At 39.7% G+C, this 26092-nt stretch overlaps 1 protein-coding gene across 1 annotated transcript in view; it reads left to right on the top strand.

The window, feature by feature from the left end:
* Window positions 1-25053, top strand: part of LOC104527550 (nuclear factor 1 A-type) — a gene marked incomplete at both ends in the record, with an annotated part of 88231 nt that extends 63178 nt beyond the window's left edge. Inside the window, 3 exons of the mRNA XM_010171294.1 lie at window positions 14707-14870; window positions 17429-17594; window positions 24962-25053. Of these exons, the coding sequence (XP_010169596.1) occupies window positions 14707-14870; window positions 17429-17594; window positions 24962-25053 (422 nt within the window). The remainder of the gene's footprint in view (window positions 1-14706; window positions 14871-17428; window positions 17595-24961) is intronic.
* Window positions 25054-26092: the final 1039 nt, after the last annotated feature.

Raw genomic sequence — 26092 nt, forward strand, 5'->3', positions numbered from 1 at the left:
CTGAACCGACTTTTTTTGCTTTTGTTCCTACTCCAAAGTCCTTAAGACCAACATGAAAAAAAGCCCCCAACAACCCAGTATTTTTCTTGCACAATCATTTGTCAGGTCAAAACTTTTGTTTTTAAAAGATTTAAGTGTGCAACCTTTCGTGATATGAGGAAAAAACCACCACAACAGCAAACCCTTGTAGCAAAGAGTTTCGAGATAGAAAGCTGTAAGTACAACACTGGAACTCTAACCACTCCCTTACTTTATTTAACTTTCTGAAATATAAACTGCAAAACCTCACTGAAACCATTAAGATCACAGCAGTGCAGCATATAAAGTACAAGAAGGCTCCTGCATATTGCAATCAACATCCCAGGGACTATAAAACTAGTGTTATTAAATATAAAGTTAATAATATTGTTCAGAGACAATATTGTCCAGGCCTCTTTCTTTATTTTTAACAATTAAAATCTATAAAATAGAGAGTTGGAAATAAGGTTGAATGACTTTGCTAGTGGAAGTTCGGCTTCCACGTTACCTGATATTTTGCTTTTGCACCTGAAACTGAAACTATTCTGCACCTTTGTTTTGCTATATCCCTATGGATATGCAAAATGTCTGATGTGCTGTATATACTGGAAATTAGGTGTTCTCAGAGTCTGTGCAGATAATCAGAGCACCCATATGCCTCTAGAATTATAAAAACAGAGAGAATAATACAGACACGCATATATATATTCTTCATCTATATGCTGTAATAGTCTTTTATCCAAGCATAAATCGTATGCAGAAAAGGCACAGATTTTAAGAGCCTATTGCAATAGATTAATTCCACTAATTTCTTTGGTGCCACGGGCTTGATACAATATCAACAGGAGGTATTCTTACAGATTATAACAAACCAGTCATGTTAGCGTCACACCATTTCTGCCTGTCCACAGGAGAGGTTTCACCCAATGGCAACTTAACTCTGATTTTCATTGGAAGCCTTTGATATAGTTCAAGGGCGTAATAACAACTCTGAAATAATTCCAGCGTGGCTTCTAATATCAAAACACAAATACCATTCACCCTTTAAAAAAAAAATCTGAAAGCAAAAGGGAGCCACATAAATATATTACTTTCAAATACCTTTGAAGTCAGGAGAGTAAGGAGAGGCAGAGTTTGAACTCAGAAAACTTCACTCTCTAGCTGTGCCTTGAGTCGTGCCACACATTTAAAAGATCCATTTGCAATAATCTACTAAACCAGTGAGTGAAAGACAGAACTCATAAAAAGCCTGTAAAAATCCAAATGCTCCAGCTATTACAGATTTCTAAAAATAAAGCAGAGTAGGTTTCAGTAGCAATAATAAGCTGCATCTTTTCCATATTTCAGATTTCAAAGAAAAATATGGCTGCCTTTTTGTACTCCTTGCTCAGAGCAAACCATGGCTGCTTCTGCCTCAAAAAAGACTACAAATAAAAGTGAGCTTTCAGCTTGCTGTTATATTCCATTTCATTTGTCCTTTAAGTTTATCTAGCTGCTTCTGCACCCACTTTCACAATGCATAGGCTGTCGTTCCATGACCTAGCATTATTAAATTGCACTTATCAATCATTCTTGCCAGGAATAAAAAACGCCAACTACATTAAAGAAGTCAGAGAAGTCTGGTTTCAGCAGTCCCTCGCCTTCGCAGACCTCCTCCCTTGGAACGGCTTTCACACAGCACCATCGACCTGTCATTACAGGACCCAGAGGTGAGGCCTAACCCAAGAGTCCCCAGGGAGCTTAAACGTTAGCCACAGCACCCAGTCTCCATCCCAGCGCCTTTCCATGGAAAGTCATCGCCATGTGTGACCCACCCAGTGAGAGGCTGTGCTTCAGAAGCTTGATAACCCGGAGATTTTAGTTGTCAAGACCTTCATTTGGTTGTGCTAGGCTGGGCTGTTTGGTAAAACTCCTGATGACCGTTCAGCAGTGCCTAAGGTGGAAACGCTGGTTTCTGGGGGCTTGGGGTTTTATTTGAAGAGGGTGGGGAAAGGGATAGAATGTGTTACAGAGAGTGTCTTCTGCTTGTGTCCATCCATGACATATATTCAGTCTACCTGCTCGAGATAGGGACCCATCACTCACTTCTGAACCACGCCTGTCTTCCAGCACTATGGCTTTGTTCCTGCTAGTCATTCAGTGCTCGTGTCGTTGGTATCAGTGAGCTGAAGAACCACCTTGTTAGGGGACTCCTTTGAAGTTGGTTCCTGCAATGCTTTGGCTGGTTTTCTTCACAGTACTCTTCTGACTGACTTTCTGAGGAAGAGAGATGTCCTCTGGGTCTGGATATGCTTATGCATTTTTGTTAGAAAGACACATTTGCATTTAACCTAGAAAACTAAATGCAATACTTAGTTCACATTTGAAAAGGAACACACTTGGGCATAGTAATACACACAAATGAATGAATCTTCTTACAAACCTCTTTGGAAGATATAAAAATAGGAAAGAATGGTTGTGACATGTTTCTTTCTGCTGTGAAATTTAGTGTCATTTAGAGAAGATTATTAAGGAATCGGTCAAATGGTGAAGCATAAAAAGACATGTTAGCAATTCGTACTAGAAATTACTTTGAAATGTCTGTTTGGCATTAGTGTGGTTTTACTGAGGGCAGCATAAACCAGGAGGAGCCTCTTTGTCTGCACAGTCCAGGTGATGCGGTGTGAAGTAGTGGAATTGCACTAAGTTGAAGTGAGGTCAGAATTGCACTTCATGGCTTTTTGTGCTTTGTTAAGTCTGCTTATTGTAGTTTGATTTGTTGTGGTTAATACCATGAAAATTATTTATTACCCTTAGACACACACCAAGATCTTCAGAAGATATTTAGGCATCTAAGTTCTACACAGATTTCCCTTGAAATTTGGATCTGAGCTATCTGGCATATAGATCTTCTTTTAAAAGCCTTGATAATTGGTGATATAAGTATGAATAATATGAATGTTCCATTAACATTATATTCAGTGCACATCAGCTGACTCTGAATTCTTATCTTTTAGAAGTTCAGCCTTTTAGATCTGAGTTGTTGATTGATTAGGTAATAGACCTTTCTTTATTTAGCTATGTTTTGCCTCATACTTATTTTTTAAGATCATTGAATGCCTTTGTCTACCCCTGTTTAGACCCTCTGTATTTTAGATTTTTGTGTGGTTGAGAGAGGAAATGTGAGTAAATGTATCACTGGTGAGGTCTTGTTTAAATCTCATCTACAGTCTGTTTTTACAAGACTTTTTCTGTGCACCAGGGGATCTCCATTGGCTGTGTGAGAAGAACATTCAAAGACAGCCAGAATTTGAAAGAGCAAATACAGTTATTACAGTTCTCAAATTTTGTTTGTTTAGAAGGAGATGTTTTTACTAACTCCACAGAGAAGTCACACAATTTCTAAACATCATGGTTCCTAACAAGTTAACCAAAACTGTTCTTCTGCAACATCATTTAGAAGCATCTTCTATTTTATGCTTTTTCACAGAGTCTTACAGACTTTGAGGAAAAATTCCCTCTGAATCCATCCATGGATTCTTTAAGTGTCATCATCCTGGAAAAATCTTGTTCCAGACCTCGTTCTTTGTTCTTTCTGGACATTCCTCTTCAGTATTCTTCTTCCACAGCACACTGGCTGTGTTTATTTCTCTTCTACAACAATCATTCTATTAGTAAAGGGTAAGATACTGAGATGGATTATTTTCTGCAAATCCAGCTTTGTTCTTTATCCCATTGCCCCTGGTGTACTTTAGGACAGTAAGCAGAAGAGAGAAGCTTTTCAGGTATCAAAAGTGGCAACATAAAGAGTATAATGCAATCATATAAGAGGATATAATCTTTGAGCAATTCATATTCACCATTAGTTACTGGAAGTTGTACCTTTCTGCAGAAATGATAGGTGTAGTACACACACATTACGTTCTCTTTGGATATATATGCATTATGTAAATGGTCAGTGGCAGGTCATTCTGAGTGGTCTTCAGAAAAGTAAGAGCAGGATTTAATCTTCAGTCTGCAGAGATATTTCAGAGATAGGAAAGTCATGAGTAAGTAGGTCACCATCACAGTAAGCTCCTCAGCCAATGGGACGATTACAAGAGGGTTCAATCTCTTTCTGATGTTCATATGTGCAAGTTTATCACTTGGATGTGTATATGAGATGCATTTGTAAAGCACGATCAAAATAGACAGCAGCGAAGAAGCTGTAGACTATTCGTGGCAGGTGTTGTCATTGACAACCAGTGATTTATAACTTCTCAGGAATATTCCCGAATCTTTCACACGCTTCCAAACGTTCCTTAGAACATAGTGCATGTCTTATGCTGGGGTATCCCAGGATACTGAGCGCCCTTCCCAGTGATCCCCACAATGAGTCATTTTGGAAACAAAACGTGCTTGGAGGAGGAGTAGATCCTTAAGAGGATTTCTTAGCTATAAGGTGCTCCATTCAATGAACCAGTTGGAAAACCTCTGTTCTGATGAAATTGTCTGTGCTGTACTGCGTTGCGAAAGGCTGCGCACTAGTTCCCTCTCTGCATTGGTGCTGCTGCCAGTACTCAACCCAGCTGGGCAGTAGCCAGCAGAGAGGATCTGAGCTGGCTGACCAAAGGACCAGATGTGCAGTGAGTGCTGGCACATGGATGCCAATGCTTCAGTGACTCCTCAGTAGTTCCAACAGATGGTGGTAAGATCCAAGTTTCTTTGGTGATAAGCTAGCAAAGTGATTCATGGAGCCTCACTTGATGATGGCAGTTTTTTGGGCATGACTCTATGAATGCACCATATGTCTTCTCTGGACCAGTGTGGTTAGGATTCAGTGTCTGGCAGATGGTAAATTGATCACCTATAGGGTGGCTTTAGAATCAGTATCAGTTTTAGAATTTACTTCAAAGCATTGAAAATTCAAGCAGTTAGATCTCCACCTCCTACACAACATACTTTTGTTACCTGCAAGTTAGATTATTTGGTGGTCAGTGTAGCTCACCACAATACTCCAGTATTGCAAAGCCATCACGTATTGCTGGCATCTTACAAAGTTTCCCAGACATTAGCCTGCTTGAGCTCTTTACCAGACAGTGACAGCAGTGACAGCATTATTTACATAAGTCGTTCTAGGTTTCCATGTATTGCTACTTACACTCTAGTGACTTTATATCTGGAGCTGGCTGAAACGTTAAATTGACCACGATCTTGTAAACCTGGGGTATACGGCAGCCTGTGCTGTAGAGCATTCAAGCATTTCCACAGAATACGACAGCATAGATCCTGCAAGCCAAAAAGCAAGGAAGAAAAGGCAAGGAAAGAAAAAAAAAATAAGAATGAGATGGTATGTTAGGAAGATAAATGAAGGAGAAACTCGATTACAAGAAACAAGAAATACAGCACAAAGGGAAGAACCCAAGGAACTGGGTTTGTGAGCAGAAAGAGAAGAAGGGATGAAAGTCAACTAGTGGTGTGCTTCCCATTATATTAATTTCCTCCATAATAAGCATTGCCTTTGAGATTTTTATCAGGGAAAGGCCTACCAGGGAAACTCTGCAGGATAGTACTCTCTGTTTGTGCCAAAGTGGCAAAAACTTTGTCATGTATCTGGGAAGATATTATGCCCTTCTCTATCAAAATTCTCCACAGGGTCACCAAAATATCAGTGCTTGTTAGCTGTCCTGTCAGCCAGCTTTGAGTGAATCAAAGTGATAATTCCTTCTACACAGTGTAAAAGGACATTTTGTATTATCCTATTCCATACAACTCTCCGTGGCTGCTCCTCGATGCTGACAGCTGGCAGACCAGTGTAACCTTCTACTTTCCTCTGAATTTTGACAAAAACAAAGTGGTGCAAGTTCATTCTGATACAGACACCTTAGATCAGGGATGATAATGTAAGACAGCCAAAAGAGGAGAGAGCCACACCACAAGGGTAAGAAAGTTGAGTAGAAACCACAAAAAGCATAACACTGACCAAGAGATGAGCACGGCTTTTGCCACAGCCCGAAGGAATGCTCCAGTTTACAGTGTCAGGATAGCTGACTGTAGGTGAAGATTTTGATTTTCTCCACTCACTTTGAAATAATACCATGCTGAAGGAAAAACAGTTTCCTAACAGATGGCCTCAAGGTCAAGGTTTAGTAATTATTAGATACCCTACCCAAACTGCCATCTACTCCCATCTCCCAGGCAGGGGAGGGCAGAGAGGAAGGCTTGCAAACGGTTAAAGCTTCAGCTAAACAAAAGTCAGGAACCATGTAATTAAAACTCTACCTTTGTTGTATTGTAAAGAGTTAGCCTGTGACATAGGAAATATTTAAAGGAGCAGGCTGTTCAGCTAATTTGTGTATGAGTGAACTGCTTAGACAGTCCTATCCTAAATTAACTGTAAGGCCACCCACTGAGATTGCCTCATAAAGGGCCGTGATTGCTCAGCTTCGTTTTGTATAACCGTTCAATAATTACTAGATAAATGCATAACTAAAAGCTCTATTACACTAATAATTTGTACTGAGATAGATGTGTGGGACACCATGCTGGGTTAATTTGTCATCCCTGCAGCAAACTTCTAAAGAGGGCTCTTTTGCAGAGGAATTGTGTTAATATGTTGCTCCAGTGAGGACATGTTAGAGCAACAAGATGACTTGGTCGCTTAATCTCCTAAAGAGGCAAAATGCCTGGAGGGTAAGTGCCAGAAAGAAGAATGGGGGGTGATTAACACAGTGGACCCAGATTTAAACTCATCCTGACAAAAGGAGCTGATCTAACTGAGTGAAAGAATGAAAAAAGGGGGGGAGTGTTAAAAAAAACTAATAGGATTTCATGCATCCCTAAAAAATAATATAAAAATAAAGTGCTACAGGACGAAAGGATTTTATCCATGCTTTTACTGATTCTGTGTTCAGTTTCTTTGCTCTCTCTGATGGATCCGTGAAGTTAAACTATATGCTTCAAACAGTGCAGTGAGCTATAATATTTTTATCTCTGCTTTATGCTAAATTCTTCTAGCTTCAAACACACACAAAAAGCACATTATTGCTTTAAATATGGAACCCATGTTTAAGCATCAGAGCTCTGGATTTTCAACCTCCTCTATTGACAGAACCATAAATCATGTTAAAGTTAAGTGAATTACTGTAGCGTGGAACTATAGCTTTAACAATGTTTATGTAGTATCAGCTTACCATCTACAGAATGAAAGGGGGAAAAAAACCACTGATATTAGAAATGGGAATGTGGAGTCCTATTAACTTAACAGCAATATATCACTCCAAAGTCACAGATTCCATTACCATGCCCTTTTTAGTATCAAAGCAGAATTATATCATCACACACATAAAGGTTGTGGTTTTTAAGAGAATTTACATTTCTATTGTAAACTTATCAACTGCATTTCATTATAAGAAAGACATGATATATTCTCCTAGCAGTAGTTTTTATCTTATATATGGGAATGCATCATGTGTATTAAAAACAATAATAATATGCAAAAGTTGCCAGCATTTGATGTGAAGTAGCAATTCTACAAATAGGTTAAATTAGGGGTTTTTTACTGCTAGCTATGATCTTGGAAGGGAGGAGTGCTTTCTATAGGTATGATTTTTATTTCTATACCTATGTAATCAGTTCTATAGTATTCTGATCTCCCAAAGAAAGAAGAATTTTGACATGTTTTAAAAACAGTCTGCTCAAAATAGCTAATTTAACTGGCCCCCTGCCTATGACAGGATCTGGAACCAGCGCTCAGTTCAGTTCCACAAGTTTTCAAAAGCAGCCTGTAATACTCACAATCCAGAGTACACCAATAAACCCTGTGCCCAAACACAGCTTTAAACATATTTTCTTTTTTTGCTAGGAACTCCGTGGGCCCTGGCAAAATGTCATTCTGCCTCCCACTTGCTACTGCAAAATTTCTTACAGAGTATTTGTGAACAAAGGGTCCAGGTGCCTTATGCCACTCTTCAGAGCAGCAAAAAGGGACTGATAGCCAGCCCGGGCTTGGAGATACCATGGGTCTGGTTTTTTCAGCAGCGCTTAGCCGGCCACCTGCACTTGGCTTCTGGAGCTGAGAGGTGGACGTTCTGCAGTTCAGTCCTTCTTTATGATGTCCCTGGGCAGGAACAGATCCTCCATCCATCATATTTAGGGTATTTGTATATCTCTTGCATTGGTCAGCTGCTTATATTGTATTTTGAATGTTTCATCTACGTTTGCCTACATGATGTGGAAGTATCAGTGATACCTACATTTTACCCATGCTAAGAGGGTAAAGCCTATTTTTGTTCTCCTGGCCCATGATTTCCCAGCCTTGTCACTGCAAATGGGAATGCAGGATAGGATCAGTTTGAATTTAGCTCACCTATGGACCTGACAGACATGTTCCTAACCAGCCCCTTTGCACCATTATGGGACTTAAGTAATACTTCAGTTTTCCACTGATCTGAATTCCCTTCAAAGGGCTGCCCCTAGGTCTGGTCAGTCCTACCCTCAACAGCTTAATATTTAAGTAGAGGCGAGTCCTTGCTAACCTGAATAAGCATTTGCTCTACATTTATCACCCAAAAAGTCTTTTCCTAATGGGCAGTAAGAAAAATGGAGACTTTCAGAAACCTTTGAAAGAGTTACGGGGATGCAGCTCCCATTGAAATTCAAAAGCAGTTAATGAATTCTCTCAGGACCTCTGCAAATCCCAGCCCAAGTTTCTTAATTATTTTTTTTTTTCTTGTTTGGGTAACTGCTTTCATCACAAAAATCTGTGGGCTTAAAGCTATTGTTTTAGGCTTCTATTCTTTACCTCTTGTATTGTATTATACACAGAAGTGTAAGTTCCTTTCAACAAATTTGGATTATTGCCAGATCTCCTTATTAAAAAGTCACTCTTCATATTTCCGATAAACACAGCTGTTTCATAGTGTTTGAAAGCATTTCACATCAGCCAGCATGGTGGCTTAGCCAATTAGTACTCTAATATGGTCAATTTTCAGAATAAGTACCTTTGGGGTACAAAGGGTGGGATACATCTTGCATAATTTGAACTGGCACTTGCATCACTTAAATGCTAGGAGAAAGTTTACAGCATGCAGGGAGTTAAAGCAACTTAGAAACCTGAAGTGGAAATATCTAGCAGAACAAACTGTTCTATAACATTTCCAGGGAAATGACTTTTAAAAAAATACTTTCTTAATTGTAATGAAGCCAATTATAATGGCCTCAAAAACAAGCTGATAAAAATGATCCTGTTTCATTATGATTATAATGTTACTATTTCTAGGAAGACTGATCAATGTTTAATGAGCTATTAGTAAACTTAATTATCACTTTCTAGAGGAGGTATCTGAGCATTGCGCCCTAGTGAAGCCAATCCACTGTTGGCCTGGTCTGATGGACTAGCCCTCGTGCCTGTGGAGGAACAGTAGTTTTGATTCCCCAGACCACTAGTTCTTTGAACAAGCGAGGAATGCAGGGCGATAGTAGGTTTTTCCTGAGAAGAATAACACTAAATGACCCCTTCAAAGACTTCAAACATGAAGTCTTTTATGAAGAATCAAATTTCATCCAGTCATCTGGACTTGAAGGGGTTGGCAAGGCTTTTTGGAAGAGGAGATGGAAGGTGGATGGATCAATATGTCTCCCCCATATGTTGGGCTGTGCTGGTGGAGAGCTCTGTCTGAGCACTGCAGGTGAAGTCCCTTTACTGCATCAATGAGCTCTCCCTGGGAGAAAGGATCCCACACGTCTTTATTCGGACTGCTCCTTTGTTCCAGGCCTGAGAAGGGTACTAAACATCTGAAGAAAACTAAAACCTGTTGCAAATTAACTGATTCTTTATTATCTGATCATTCAGTTGAATAGCATTCACAGTTTTTGGCTCTTCTTCATTTACCTTAGACATGTGAAGTGCTCACCCGATCGATGAATGCAACGTATTTTATTAGTTACTTTGTTATTGGCTACTACAAATCAAGAAGGGAAAAGACAAGACTGGCCTGCATAATCAGATGTTTGAATTCAGCTTTCTGAAAAATCCTCTTACTTCTGTGCTACACAGCACCACGAACTCATAAAACACTCAAAAATCCAGTATAGCACGCAACAGCTGTACTGCATAATTACTTGGCCCTATAGCAGTTGTTTTAAAATACTGGTATATCTGTTGCAGGCCACCATACATTATCATCTCATTTTCAATAAAAACTCTGGGATGTTTCAGATGAGCTTCAATGGAATTAGAATCATGTGTGCTTTGAAATATTTATGCTTGCCTTGAGATGGAAGGAGAATTCCTGCCTCCAACCCCCACGCAAATAATAGATTTAATAACACCAGATAGTCCAACTCCTCCATACCTACAGCAGGTAGAAATTAAGTTCTGATCTGGAATACACACATTTTCATAGGTTGCAGAACTTATCTTTTATGTCATTTAGTGAGGTCAATAATAAAATATAAATGTCACAGGCTGAAAGATGCCAAGAGAAATATGGTTTGGCAGCATGGAGCTGCTTAGGGATACATAAATAATAAGTCAATAAGTAAATAAATAATAGACAAAGACCTGTTTTATCTTCCATTTGAAGATCTCAAAGAATTTACAGTCGCTGATTGAGACTTGGAATATCCCATCAGCAGCACATAAGTAGTAATAGCCCCTTCTTATACACAGGAAAACTTGCATCGCTTTCAGAAGCAATGACTTAATAATTTTTATTAAGCTTTTCTGAAAATCATGACTGAAGGGCCTTGTCCATGGTCACTTGCCCCTTTTAGAGGCAAACAGGGAAAATAGCAACCTGCTCCACTACCTTATGTCCTTTAATTGATTTAAAATGTTTGTGAGGATCCATGTATTTGGAAACACTGTTGTGTTCTGCACTAAGAACTTGTTTGAAAGGCCACTTTTACATACACCAGAGTTGGTGACCACAGCTGTCAGAGTAACAGTCTGTATCTGGCCCAGCAGTTTTTAGACTTTAGCATTTAATTCCCTCTCTCTAGTATAAGGCAGGCACACTTGTAATGTTGATCAGTTTAATAGTAGTAGATTCTTCCTCTGATCAAACAGCCCTTTCTTTTGCCACTTGAGAAATATGTTATTTTCTTGTCAGAGACCGCAAAACCAAACCTTTTGGAGATCCTCATTCCATTCATTACTTCTTAAGCTAATCTACCTGCTCTGTGAAAATGAACCTTGCATGTCAGTATACGGCACAAACTGAGGAATGATGCCTATTTGGTCTTGTTTCCTTCCCTCAGTTTTTCCTGTGATCAGCACAAAGCCCTTCAAGGCTGTGCTGAGGAGTTGTCCAAGACTCTGAAGAGGAGCCACTTTCTCCTTCTTGTGGCACTTTACTTTCCTGAATTATTTTTAATCATTTCTGCATTCATTTTTCTTCTCTCTCTCTTTGGGAAGATCACCAACAAATGCTTTCCACTTTGTTTTCTTCCCTGACATGCTGAGGAGGTCAAGGCAATAGAGAATGATCCAATACTTACATGCCTACAAGTATTTCATAGCAAATCCAATTACTAAATGAAGAGCCATATCTTGGAAAAGCTAAATACAGTGTGGTCTCAGGCATAGCTTTGAATTTCCACATGTTCCATCAGTAGAATTTTGTATTCCTTCTTGTTTGATTGAAATAGCATTTCTATCTGCTTTTCACAGTGGAAGAAAAGGAATGAATTTGTTCCCAGATGTGTACAAAGGACAGTGCAGTTGCATAACGATTTCAAATAGTATTAACAGAGCTGGTGCTAAATTCATTTTATAAATGTTAAAAAAAAATGTATTTTTTACTTAATTAGATGTTTGCCACATATATTTTCATTTCTCACTTTTATCTTCATCCTTCATGTTTCATTTGGCATGCAAGGAAAGGGGAAACTAGGAAAGATACAAAGGAATGGAGGAAGAATAAGTTTTACATCAAAAAAAGGAATGTTGTATGCTAATGAAAATTTTGTTGTAGTCATCAAAATGATTACCACCAACTTTTGTTGAACAAGTACTTGTGGCAAAATATTTTGACAAGCTCTAAAATGACTGTTGCTTCCAGGAGAAGGTGATGATACGTTCATACCTGTACAGTGACTATGATGTAAATGTCATTAAAGCAGTTACACCTCAGGGGTTGGCGTAAGTGAGTTCAGAGACTGACAGTTTGGGTGGAATTCACCTAACTGAAGGTGCATGCAGAGATTGGAGGTATCTACCTTGGAGCCAGTGCTGGTGGGCTCCCTTCACGTCCACTGGTGAGTCAGTCAGTGTGGTTAATGAAGTCTAGTCAAAGGCAGTGGTCTATTTCTGGATGAGATGAAGGGCTCCTGAGACACCATTAGTTCTCTTTAGTTCTCCATTGATTCTAAGATAATTAGCTCCATGGTAAACACCCACATTTACTAAGGTGAATCCCACATTATCTCTACCTTTAATAGCACACTTCAAAGTTACAGCCTCTCCCAGGAGTTTGGGGACAGGAAAATAGCCTTTATTTCTTCCTTTGAAGCTTTGGGTCCTTTATCTGAAGAGTTTTCAAATGTACCATAATTTAAGATGCAAACTCAGAACAAAACTATTTGTCTTAAAAGCGAATAAGAAATAATTAACTAGGTTTGTAAAAAAACCCAAGAGATAAGCCCAGATGTGCAGACAGGTTGAACAGGCTGGGCACACAGGTGTTTGCCTTGGCTATGGAATAACTGTCAACATTTCCATAACAAGGAGTGTGGGATATGCTGCTTCTTGTTTCCTTCTCCCAAGTGGAGCATTGCAGAGCTAGTGCAGCTGTGGGAAGATGCTGTTTTCCAGTTCAGCCCACGTACCACAGTATCTGGCTGTTACAAGATAGGTATAGCCCATGCTATTGGAAGAGATTAACTGGATAGACATCTGCTTTCGTTGGAGATAGTTGAAGGCTGCATGTTACCTTTTGGTTCCTCATCTCCATGCTTCCTTTCAGTGGTACTTTCCCATTTAGTATCACAGATTTAGTAGGTGTTTCTTTTTCTGTTGTGAATATTTGAAAAAGTATTAAGTGGAGCAGACTGGTAGGACTTATGGGGTTAACAAGGGTACAGGGGGGCTTTTCATGGCAAGGATGAGAGCTTCATATTCATCCCATATCAGCACCCCAGGCATGAGTGCAGCTCTTTTTGGTGGTGGTATCCAAGCAATCATTCTTATCCAGTCGTGGAGAAAGAAGTACATAGAAGTGCTGCTCAGCCAACCCTTAAGGAATGTTTATAGGATAATGCAGTTGGTTTCCTTGCTGCTCTCCGAGTATGTTTTATCCACATCTTCAGGCTCTGAGTTTGCTCATGGTTTAATAATGTTTAAGAAAAAAAATTATTAATAAAGTGTTGTATTATTAAACTGACGATGAACAAGACTAAGAAGCAGATTTTAGCTTTTATTTAACTGAGGCTTTTTCATAACATTCATCACGAAATGAGTGCTCGTTTGTATTTGATTTTAGTTTAACTTTCTTGCATCTTTCTTAATTTTTCCAAAAGTGCCAAAGGCTGTTTTTTCCCCTCTTGTAGATTTAACTTGTTTCAAAGCCAACACACAAGTTTCCGTAGGATATTATCTCCCTGGCGTAGCCTTTATCTAAATGGTTATGTGTGGTGTACAAGTGCAGTACATGCACATGGACACCCTTGAAAGACTACTAGGAGAGCATGCCAAGGGACCAACGGGGATGTCATGATGACTGTTTGGTGAGACATAAACTATGATTTACAGATGAGCTCCTGCTCAACCAGATTAACTGGCCATTCTAAAGAAAAAGTGAATTCTCATTTTAGAGGGGAAAGGGAGAATTCATCGTACTGTGAATGGCAGCAGTCGCTACTTCATGGTGACAACTAACAGTGGAAACCACTGTTAGCTACAAGGGTCCCACCCAATGTATCTTGAAGGCCAATGAACTGGGCAAAGGTGTCACATAACATAGTAGACCATAAGGTTCTTCAGCTGCACTTGTAGTTCTGCTGAAATCAGCTGAGGGTGAAATCGGTCATTGCCAATGGACTTGTGTACATTACACCTTTACACCTTCACTGTAGTACATTTTCCAGCTGGCTTGTTGGCCCATAAATTCACCAAATTAAACTTCATCCCTGAATGCAAGCTGGGGGCTTGCTGAAGATTTGATCCTAACATTATTCAGGAGAAATGTAAATGTAATTTTCAAAACGATCTTGCCTCTTTGTGCATGTTCATTAGATGAAAACACGTTACTTAAAATAAATGTTCCTAAACTGAGGTGGAAAAAAACCCCCAACAGCAGGAAGTGTTAGACCATCTTTAAATTATCTACCATTTATAGTACAATATAAAATGGATTCATATGTGCAAATCCAAGTTATATGAAAAGTCAATTAAATCAACCCAAATATATATTTTTTATTGCCTGATTGATGAGGACTGCTTTTAAGGTGATGGATAGTTTTCACTTTTACAAAGGACTGCTGATTCCTTTATACGTGTCCACTAAAAACACAGAAAATCCTTTAAAATGTCTGGCTCCACTTGTTTTCAGGATCTAGATGAAGTGAGTGTAGGACACAATGTGGTCTAATATATTAATTGTGAAGATCAGATGTATAAACAATACTGTACATTTTTAAAAAGACTAAAAGTAAAAATACAGTAGATTTAAAGTGTTTTATATTCCAAAGGCAAAACTCTATATAACTTCTTTGTTTTCTTTCCTATAGCAAGTCCACATGCAACACCATCGACTCTTCATTTTCCAACATCACCCATTATTCAACAGCCTGGGCCATACTTCTCACACCCAGCAATCCGCTATCATCCTCAGGAGACTCTGAAAGAGTTTGTCCAACTTGTCTGCCCCGACGCTGGTCAGCAGGCTGGACAGGTGGGGTTCCTAAATGTAAGGAAGCCGTTTTTATTTCTTCAGAAGTGTTTGTCCTATGTAAAATTAACCATGGGATTATGGGATTATTTTAACAGCATGTTGGATACAGGAACACACCTTGAATAGATGTTGGAAGGAAAAAAAAAAAATTAAAAAATGTTGCTACTGCAAAAATATTTTAAAAAAACAACAAAAAACCTCCCCAAAAAACCACCCGACCACATTGTGGTGAAATTAGCTTAAACTGTCAGAGAAGGCGGTGATACAGTGACCTTTTGAGTCCCTCCACAAATGACTTTGCTGCATGCGTTGTAACCCTCGTGGAACCAGGGTTAACAAAATATGAAGGCAGAATAATTTTTATTAATTATTTTTGAAGTTCAGGGGAGAGTGGAGGGGGGAAGGAGCAGGAAAAGGGAGGGTGAGAAACAGATGTTTCAGATCAGCTAAGTTCATTAAAAAAAAAAAAAAATACTGCCTTATAGCACTTTAGATCAAGTTGACCAGTACTTGAACTCAAGATGTTAAAAGTACAGTTTATTATGGTTTGTTATTTCTGTAAGCAGTTATCTTTTCCCCTTATCTCTATGAAAAATTAAGCAGAGTTACAAAGCTTCAAATAACCATTTTCTTTTTTTTTTTAATCAAATAAAGTGAATCATCTTGCTATTATTGAAATAGCATTCCAGTCAAATACAGAATTTATAAATTTTATGTAAATCAAATCTAAAATAATGGTCTGAATATTTCATGAAATGTAATGCATGTAACTTTTTCCAGCCAATGAAGTAATAACTGGCAAAATTACTGTTTCTCTCCTGACATACATACGATTGAAAGTGTTAATGAGAATTAGTTTAATTATTAGCATCTAATTTATTGCAGTTATTTAATAAGCTATATTGTTCTCCATGCTTTCCTTTCCCTAGCAGAAAAACTGACTCTACTTATTCCAGCCAGCCCTGGCTTTGAATAATGTCTGCAATATGTTAGCAGATACATTTATGTCTAGACAACAAATCAATATAGTGCTTTTCTTTTTCCTTGAGTATTCATTTGCTTAATTTATCCCAAACCATTCAGCATTATGAACTGTTAGCACACTCACAATGAACATGCAGCAGGGGTCTTCTTGGCAGGAAAGGGACCTAATTGTGAGACAAGATAGTGTTTGAGAGATGTCACTAATATATTAGTTTATTAAAGGTACTGGATGCTGGAAAAATAAACATCCCTGAAGGATTGCTTCTTACTGCAAACACTGGTAACTGCAGTCTTTGAAGTCAGTGGGAGTGCTGTTAAGTTAAACGCAGATGAATTTGAGTCTTAATTTATGCCCTGAACCATTTTTGCTCTAGCACAACTGTGATTTGCACCTACATGACTTTAAGGCCTTTTGTCAGTGCCAAAGTTGGTGAAATGAAAATAAGGTCCCAAGCTCTTGCCAGTATGAGTATTTTGTCCCCAGTAATTCAGGCTAATGGAAACCCTAACAGGAATTAAAATATTATTTTCTTTAGCAGTACTTAGAATACGGATCTGTGTTCAAAGCTGAGCTTTTATCATCAATGGAAAAGCCAATGCTCAGTGCCAGAACTGCAGTGAGATCAATTTGTAGAGTGCTGTCGAAAGTGATCTCATCATTTTTGTCACTAAAATGGAACACCTGATTCACAGGCTGTCCTACTTTCTCTTTATAATGGTATTTGGCATCTATCCGTATGGTTTTCAAGTGTCCAGGCTGTGTTACATTTAAAATGTAAACTTAACAAGTTGGGGGAAGGGGTGGCTTTTTTTTTTTTCCAAGCCTGCTTCTTATTTTTGTGATACTTGAAAACACTTTTACTTATGGATAGGTTTTTCTGGTGATTAATTGAAAGATCACACTTGAATAGCCAGGACTGACCACATCCCAGACTAAATGGAGGGGGTTTTTTTTCCTAATATGTAAAAGGAAGCAGTTCTAAGTTCAGTCATTTCTCCATATGATCCTAACAGCAACTAAACTGGGAGCTACACTATTGCTAACTCGAAAGGGATGTGGGAGAGCAGTTACTTTAATATATACTCATTCATTTTCCTGTAATAAGATATCAGCATGACTTTTAAGACCACCAAAAATGCTTGTTTTTTCTCTTAATGAGCAGTATCTTTAAGAAATTTGCACTCAAGTCCCCAGCACTGATATCCTAACGGTGTAACAGAGGCATGAAACTGGGGGATTTAAGGGGTCAAAAATAGTGCTTCAGGTCTCACTGAGCATGACTTAGTGGCTGCAGGAAATGTAAAGAGTAGCAGAATTTAATCCAGGGCACTTCAGATCAGTTGCTAATAGGACAAATGTTGAAAAGCGAGAATTTCTGTAGTTTCACAAGGTTCAAGGGGTTTGAGACAAAGTTCCTTGAAGTCAATAGAGAATTTGACACAAGACTTTCTTTACCACCTCTCAAGTAATTGTAAATGTATTGTGCGTAGCTTTCAACTAGATTATTATTACCAGAGGTTCCTAATAGCTGATTTTTAGTATAATTTTTGTCTGTTTGCTTGTTTTTTGGCAGCCCAATGGTAGCAGCCAAGGCAAGGTGCACAATCCATTCCTTCCTACCCCAATGTTGCCACCACCACCTCCGCCACCAATGGCTAGGCCTGTGCCTCTGCCAGTGCCAGACACAAAACCTCCAACTACATCAACAGAAGGAGGGGCCACCTCTCCCACTTCTCCAAGTAAGTATAGATGCAGCGGGAACCAAGGGCTAACAGCAGCGCGCAACGTGCTGTGACCACCGTCCGTTGTCTATTCAGAGGTGGTGACTGGTGTAGCTCTTGGGAAGTAGGAGAGCTCTCCGTTCTGTATGTGATGGTCAAAATTCCGAGCTGGTTTTATATTAACAAGACAAAAGTTAGCTTAAGGTTACAGTTTTATTTCTGACTTTGTTGGCATTTCGCATAACCACGTATGAGAGAAATCAAAGCCAGTAGCTAAACTGTGACACAGAGCTGGGACTTTTGGGATCTTGTTTACTGTCATGAGGAGGCAGTTTGGTATCTCAGGTCAGGCTTTAGAGGATAGATACTACATGGAAGTCAGACAGATAGCCTCATCGAAAACATTGCTGCTTATACATACTGGGCTAAACTAACAACTCTTTCGAGTTCACTTCGTTTATAGTTCTTCTGGGAATAAATCTTCTTAGATTAACCCAGACGTCTTTCACTTATGACTTGGTTCCCGAGCCTTGAATTTTGGGCAAGAAGCTATGGTATTTCTTAGGCCCAGGGAGAAAGCTTTAATCCTCTCTCCACCACCCACACGGCTCCCATATGTATTTAGTGTAGCCACAAGTCAAATATACAAATTCCTGGATACACACTTGGGGATACCACTTTGGACTCACTCTGCTGGGAAACAAATGCGATTCAGCTGGGTTCGATGCTTTAAAAAAGTCTGGATGTTCAGGGAGTTAATTGTGAAATGATTTAATGAAGCTATGCTCAAACTGACATTTAAAAACAAAAGGGAAGCTTTCAGTGCTTTAATGGCAACTGTAGGGGACTTGTTCCACAGTGAAGGGAGTCCAAATAACATCCACAAACAAAAATCAATCTAATCGAAAGAGCAAATCCCTTTGTGTGCTTTTCAAGCTTATTATTTAAATGCTATATGCAACCACTGCTTGATGTGCAAAGAGGTGTTCGCTATTCAGACCATGTGAAGCCTACATTTTTTAAAGCTTTATATACTGTTCAGGAGATTTGCACAGGTTCCAGGGGACATTTTTAAAATCTGGTAGTTCTTGGAGTTTTGCATTGCCTTCTGCTACGCGGTAGTGCACAACTGCAAACTCAGCAAGATGCTCTGGCTCGCTTAGAAATTAAAATGGGTTTTAGTATGAGACAGTCTGTTAAGATTGTGAACATGATCTTCTAGAATCAGGACTTCTAGAATTGATCAGCAGATTTTTGTTGAGCTAAGAAGTTGATTCATTCCCTCCCCTCCACTCCTCTTTCTGACCTTAGACCAACACTTGTGCTATTAGGAAGTTTTGATGCTCTCTGATGGGAGATACCGTCTTTTAAGTCCTATCAATAAGATTCAGTGGTGGAATCTAAAAGGTTAATGTTTAGTCATAGTTATCACTGAATATAGTCAGCAATGCCTTGCTATTTCCTTGTCTTCAGAACCGGGAAAAATGAAACTAGGTCAATGTCTATTTGTCATTACGGTTGTGACTCAGTTTACTGGCAGCTTGTGGTGTCTAAAATTCCCAACATCATTTTAGCACTAATCTTAATTTTTGTGATAGTGTGATCATGTAAACAAGCTAAATGTGTGTCTGGCCTGATTCTCAGCTGGCATAAAAACTGCCATTTGTCCGCTGAATTTCGCAGAACATGACCCATCGGTGTGGGCTCGGGCTGGTCACTGCGGCTCAGTGTTCAGCAGGCAGCTGCCACGTTAATTGGGAATCGAGGTCTTCTCAAGAGAAGCCAGTTAATGGTATTTAAACAAAAGATCAGGAAAGTAATTACTGTTTGTTAATTAGCTACGCTGATGTCTAAATGTATAGTTTTGTACATATTCAGGCATGCATCTTCTTTTTTGGTAAGGGTTTTGAATAATAGTGACTTGAGTTGTAAAGAAGCATATAATTTAATTTAGGGACAAATTTTACAGAAAAGTAGATTATAGGAAAAAATTGCTAAGAAATAATATGACATATCTACCAAAGCCAGTTGGAAGTAGTTGGCCACATAATAAAGAGTAGAACAAACCGAAGTTCTTAGCCTTGCAGTGAGAGTTTACCAGAAGGGCCCACTGGTCTCCATTTAGTGTGTCAATCAGTACCAACCCTCCATTTCCATTGGTGTTTATTTTTCCTTAACTAAATATTAGCCTTCAAATAGCAAGTGCAGATTCACCAGAGTTTTACAAAAGCCGCACAAAAAGGTGTTTTCCATGGTTACGAACTGCTCGAGTGCACCGGTTTCTGGGAGTGTCGCTGGGTTATGGCTGACTGCCCTGCAGAGCTTTAGGATATTGGAAAGTCACTTATGCAACAAAGGCAGGAGTGATGTTAGATTTTGGCCAGACTCTCTCCTTAGCTGTGTGGAAGAGAATGAACCCCCCCCCACCTCCGCCAAGGAAGTGGAGTGAAAGGGGTTGGCATTTGCTCCATTCTCCTTCCCTTTTTTGGTCTAGCAGAAAGCCCTCTGCAGAAAGAAAATGTAGTTACAGCCCTACCAAAAAATTGGAATACGGCCCTCCTGAGGGGTGCAGGAGCCAGGAGCAGCTGTTCAATACAGCATGGCCTCCTGGGAACCAGAGCTAAAAATCACAACAAGGTGGTTAATGATTCTCAGAGCAATAGTGAAACTCTCCAGCTGTGACATTAACCAAAACATGAACATTAGTGCTGTCCAAGGAAGGAACAGCCCCTGGAGATGCACACTGGGGATTTGCTGCTACTGGGTGGCCAGGCATGTTCTGGGAGTTGAAAATTTCTGTGAGTCCTATCCCTTTGGAAAGCCAGCATTTTCCTCAGTGAGATGACACAATGGGAATGGGAATTCATGAGGTTTGGGAGGGTTCATTTTTCCTCTGTAAAAAGCCTTTTTAATAGAACACATCCTTGATATCAGAAGCAGTCCCGAAATTATCTTATTTCAGATCTCAGTTTGGTTTGGTTGGTAACCCATAACAAGTGCAGCACAATATTTTCTCGAACTTGACAGTTGCTGGGTTTAATATCTCATTGCCCAAAGAAAACACCACCTCCACTACATGCCAGTTGGACTTTATCACTATCATAACTGAACCTGAGTGTAAGAATCTGTGGCCCTAATTCCAATGCAGAGATTAAGGCACTGTCATCCTGAACACCATGATTTTTAAAGAGCTTTTTTTAAACTAAATGCTACTTTCTAAGGTTTAGAATCTGTGGCCTTCATTCCAATGCAGAGTTTAAGGCACTGCCATCCTGGACACCATGATTTTTAAAGAGCTTTTTTTTAAACTAAATGCTACTTTCTAAGGTTCACAACTCTACACTGGGAGAAACTTAGTTGTTTTCCCGTGTTGGGCAAGATCATTGTCGGTTAATGTCCCTTTGCACAAAAGGAGTTTTCGTGTTAAACAGCATTTGTGTCAGGATGAGAAGAATGATCTTGTGGCTATAGTACTGGATTCATAATCAGATTGGATTTCTCTCCCTTTCTCTGCTATGCATTGACTGAGCACCCTCTGGGCAAGCCCGTTTAGATTTCTGTTCGCTCCTTTCCCTATCCATAAAAAAGAGGGTGATGACTGTATCATTTAATTTGTTAGAATTTGCAGTTCCCTCTCAGAACTCAATTGCAGAATGCTTTGCGGTAGGAATTGCTGTACTGCACCGCGTTCCTCTGGTTAATTCTCTCACTACAACTCCACAAAAGCTAAACTGACTCCTATCCTTTGCAAAACAGCACAGCTTTTCATACCAAGCACATCTACCTGTCCTTTTGGTCTGTAAAAGAGAGACCTCGTGGTACATTAACTTATTGCTCACCCCAATCACCAGCCAGAAGTTGGTGATCTTTTTAATCCAGATCTTTGTAATCCCACACTGTCTGATAAACAGCACGCTCCTATACATAATAGAAATTATTTCAGGAAAGTATATTTTAAATTAACATTCTCCTGTTGCAGGCAACTTTTAAAATACATGATATTCCCAAAACTGTTTGTTTGTCTTGTCTTTCATACAATTTCTTGCCATTTTGGCTAAATATCAAATCTGTCTGTGTGAGCAAATGTTCCTTCTCTGCCAGCTCCTGTTTCGCTTGTTCCTGAAGTGAAGCATCATAGCAAATTTGTGGCATCACATTCGTTTCCTTGGCTATGGGCTATGATGTTGCAAACAATCCTTAGTGAATTCCAGTAGCAGAAAGACTAGGCTGGGCAGGAAGATGTTCCTGTTCAAGCTGAACAGGTCAGCTATGAGCAAGCGGAAACTAGGGTAGATCTATGCAATTCCCATGGAGTAAAGGTGATAAAGATCAGGAGAAGATCTGCCTAAGAGACCTGGCTTCTGTTCCTTTCCATGCTTTTGCTTTTCCCCTTCCTAAAAAGGAGTTTGAAGACCCCCACCATAGGCTTAGCCTATGTATACTATAATATAATATGACTCAGCTTTAACCAGTCAGAGTTTGCCCCATGCTAATAAATTTCAGGACAGAGTGTAGGGACCAGAAGTGGTAGGACTTCCAGGAATCCCACCTCCATGTCAAATGAGTATTTGTATGAACACAGAAAGATACAGCTAGAAGCTGTGTTGGTGATGGTCTAAGCAACGCTCAGTACTGCTCCCTTTTCTGGCCCAAATTTCACTGTAACAGGAATCACTGCTAATGTGTATTCCATGTCAACTTAATATTCTGAGCCAAAATGGCCCCTTACAATCCACAAACATCTCGTGTGACATTTTACAGTGAAGCATCTTGGGAGAGCCCCATGTAAATCCTGCTCTGCATATATGTAGTTTTTGGTCCTCCACTTCTTGGCTCTAGCAATCTAGTTATATGCCCTTGAGGAAATACCAAGCTGACATCCGAGAATTTTCAGAAAGCAAGTTAAACATAGTTCAAAGCATTATGGAAGAAAAGTATACATAGTCATTCACCCAGCAAGGTTTGGGGGGACTTTTGTGCATATTATACAGTTTTGAAATGCTTTAGAATTTTTGTTTGAACAGGGAAGCCATTTAAGACAGCGTTCTAATGGTTTCCCTTTGATTTTCTACCAAATATCACAGCAAAAGTATCTGCCAACAGGGAACTGTAAACAAAATCTTGAGTTCCTTCCCTTCTGAGTAGAACTTACCTGCTCCAAGGGATTAAATGGCCTCTCCACTCATTCTGCTTCCTTAAAAGAAGAACCAAACAACAGATGTTTGATTTCTGAGCTTTAAGTTAATTTTCCCCACTGCAGAAGGAATTTTTAGTCTTGCACAACATAGGGTTTAGTAGTTAGTTAGGAAAAAAAAAAAACCTCACCATAAAACAGTACAGAAGAATCTTAATACACAGCACTAGCACCAGAGATATACCTGTTGCAAATTAGTGGCTTTTTTGAATTATTAAGCAAATTAACATGGTAAAAAAGCAAGGAGGACATCTCACCAAATCTACTCAGTTCATTTCTTCCTTGATTTGCAGATATGAATAACAACCAGTGTACCTGTTCATACTCTAAATACACAAGCTGTTCTGCAGTCTGCAAAATCCTCTCGGAAAGCTGAATTACTGCACTTAAAAATTCCTTTAGAACTTTGTGAAGGAAAGGTGTTCCTTGCATGATTTTTGCAAGTAACAGCAAAGTGTGAGCTTTTTGGAGAGAAAAGCTCACCTCACTGGAAACAACTGGGAAGAATTCATTCTTAGAAGTCAGGAGTGCCTTATCTCCCCTCAGATCAGTAAGAAATAAAGATATGCAGATCCTGGGGTGATTTCTGGGGAATGCTCTTTGAGAAAGTGGAGCTTTCTGATATAACTGTAAGAATTAGGAGGCATCATGAGATGTTTGTGAGACCTGGGTAGAGAGGAAAGGGAAGGGTGCAGTTCTGCATGCTCGTAGACTTGGGAACTCCTTGCCAAAGGGCTTTGTGGGATGCAGAACTTTTCTGTGGGTTCAGGGGCAGATTGGGCATTCGTCAATGAGAAACCCCTTGAAGGCTGTTAAATACAGGGAGTCCTTGAGCTGAAAATAATTAGAGGGTGGGAAAGAACATGAGAAAGTAAATATGTGACCTGTTTTGGCTCTTGCCTGTGCATCTGCTTGCGGCCCCTGTAAGAGAAAGGACAGTGGCTAAGGTGGAGCATCGGTTTGATTCATTACAGTCTTGAACCAAAAGCTCCTCCAACGTAATGCCTCCTCACCGAATGTTTTGCCTTCAGAAAGGCAACAGGCTGTCATCTAGACAGACAACTCAGTGTCTTATCCGACTCTAAACTCGCTTTATTTTTCTGTAACGTTGAGGCCTGAAGATTATATTTAGCCTGACTGGAATTTGGCAAGTAACTTTCCTTTTAACATTGTTTTTTTGTCTCTTCGTTGGATAGTTAGATTGTCTGGGGATTTTATTCAGCAGAATGCATTCCCATAAATATATTTTAAATAGACAGAATCACTGTTTGTATTAAGGCGTCTATTTAGGTTATTTGAATTTAGATCTGAACATGCAAAAAACTGAACAAGGGAGAAGATTGCATGGGGGATTTTCAAATGAGAGGAAGACTGAAAATGCATTGAAAGCTTTTGGATATGGAAGTACGTGGCATTGTGGACAGTTGCAGTGGAGAATATAATGCAACAATAAAATCATTAAAGTACTTCAAGTTTGGAAGTAATCTGGGTTCTTGGCTTGCATTGCATTTAATAGCTTTACATTTATGGGAGCCATTCCAGTTTTTAAAGGCAGCTTCAGCCTTCAGACTGATTGCACTTACCACCCCAGTGAAACTGCAACCCATTAATTTTTTACCGAAAGGATCTTCCTAGTTTGTCAAACACATCAAGTGAACATTTTAGAGAGTGCAGACCACAGCAGTATGAAAACCAAAACTTTGTATCAAGAGAGAATGCTGGATTAGCATAAAATAAGGGTCTGATTCTGTTAATAAGCACTCCAGAAAATTCGCTGCTATACAAAACTCCATTAAAAACAGAGATACCACGTATTCGAGTGAAAAGAGTCAGGCAATATCAGGACCTATAGAAGTCTCTTGTGCTATCCCAGCATGGAAGGGTCCGCAGTGGTCCTCCTTTGGGACGGAGAGCAGCGCAGGTGGCCCAGCACGCTCCTCCCTGCGCGCACATCGCTGCTGTCCTGCCTGGCAAGGAGCCCTCTCCCAGCAGCCCAATCCCTTACGTCTTTATATCCCCATCGTTAAGACCCAACCTTTCCAGTGTCTAAAACCAAACTCTCGCTCTCTAAAACGTTTGCACATTTCTATGTTAAACATCTGCTTAGGTGGCTCTGAGACAGTGTGTTTTGGTGTTGTTCGTGTGCAATCTAGTGCCGCTTCCTCAACGCATGTGTCCCTTCCCTTCACAGCCTACTCGACACCCAGCACTTCCCCCGCAAACCGATTCGTCAGTGTTGGACCCCGGGATCCAAGCTTTGTAAATATCCCTCAACAGACTCAGGTGGGCCGCTTTCGACTTCTCTGTATGCCTGCAGCCTCTTCTCCTTCTTCTTCAGTGTACTCTAACGTGTCCCCGCGGAGCCAGCTGCATTGCTGCTGTCACTTCACCCACGTGGTCTCAGTAACTACAGTGAAATGTCACTTGCAGTTTGTTTGTCTGTTGTGTTTTTTTGGGCTTATGTAGTAATAACGCTGCTTTCGTAACTGGAAAGATCTCTCTCGCTTTCTAAGATAATGGCTTCTTGTGCACAGTTTTTTTCCTCTAGGACTGGTCTTTCAAAGACTTTTGCTCCAACCTGTTCCCTAGGCAGCGCATTTAATTGCATACACAAAAGGAGCTCAGCTCAGAGAGACCCATTGGGTAACAGTGCACCTTAGTCCCCCAGCAGATACAACGGGAGACTTCTCCAATGACTTCCATGTTAAAAAAAAAAAAGACTTGAATTCCTAGTTGGCCATTTGCATGGTGGGCTTTGAGCGAGCAGGAGATTTTGTAATTGCGAGCACATCTGTTTCCTTACACAAAGAGGAAAAAAAAGTCCAGTTGAGGCAGGCCTATAAAGCTGGGTTAACTGGATTCATAGTCTTGCTATGGTCAAATCAGAAGCTCAAGTAAACATTTGTGTTGCTTTAGGAGAAGGACGAGGTTTAAATGTGCTTTTGCCAAGCTGTATCAAATTCCCAGGGTCGATTAAGAAAATAGTTGTTGGCAGTTTTGTTAGCAGCTAATTTGAGCCAGATGTTGAAAAAATTAAGTCTGTACTTAATATCATGTTATCATGGGGGAGAAGGTATAAAAAAGAGAGGAGAACTAGTGCTTTAGGACAACTGTAGTTTATAGTTTTAAGTGATTCCTTGACTACGTTACAATTCTTTTAAAGGTCAAGAGCCAAGAAATGTTTGTAACTTTGTTTTGAGCTGGTTGCGATGACTAAAAAGTAATAATTCAAATAACTAGCAAATTGGGGAGTACTCCTCTTAGCTCTTGTAAGTTCTTTCAAATCGTTCGTATGCATCTAAATAATTAGCGTACAGATTAA

Source organism: Antrostomus carolinensis, unplaced genomic scaffold, assembly GCF_000700745.2.
Source record: "Antrostomus carolinensis isolate BGI_N321 unplaced genomic scaffold, ASM70074v2 scaffold21517, whole genome shotgun sequence".
Classification (NCBI taxonomy): domain Eukaryota; kingdom Metazoa; phylum Chordata; class Aves; order Caprimulgiformes; family Caprimulgidae; genus Antrostomus; species Antrostomus carolinensis.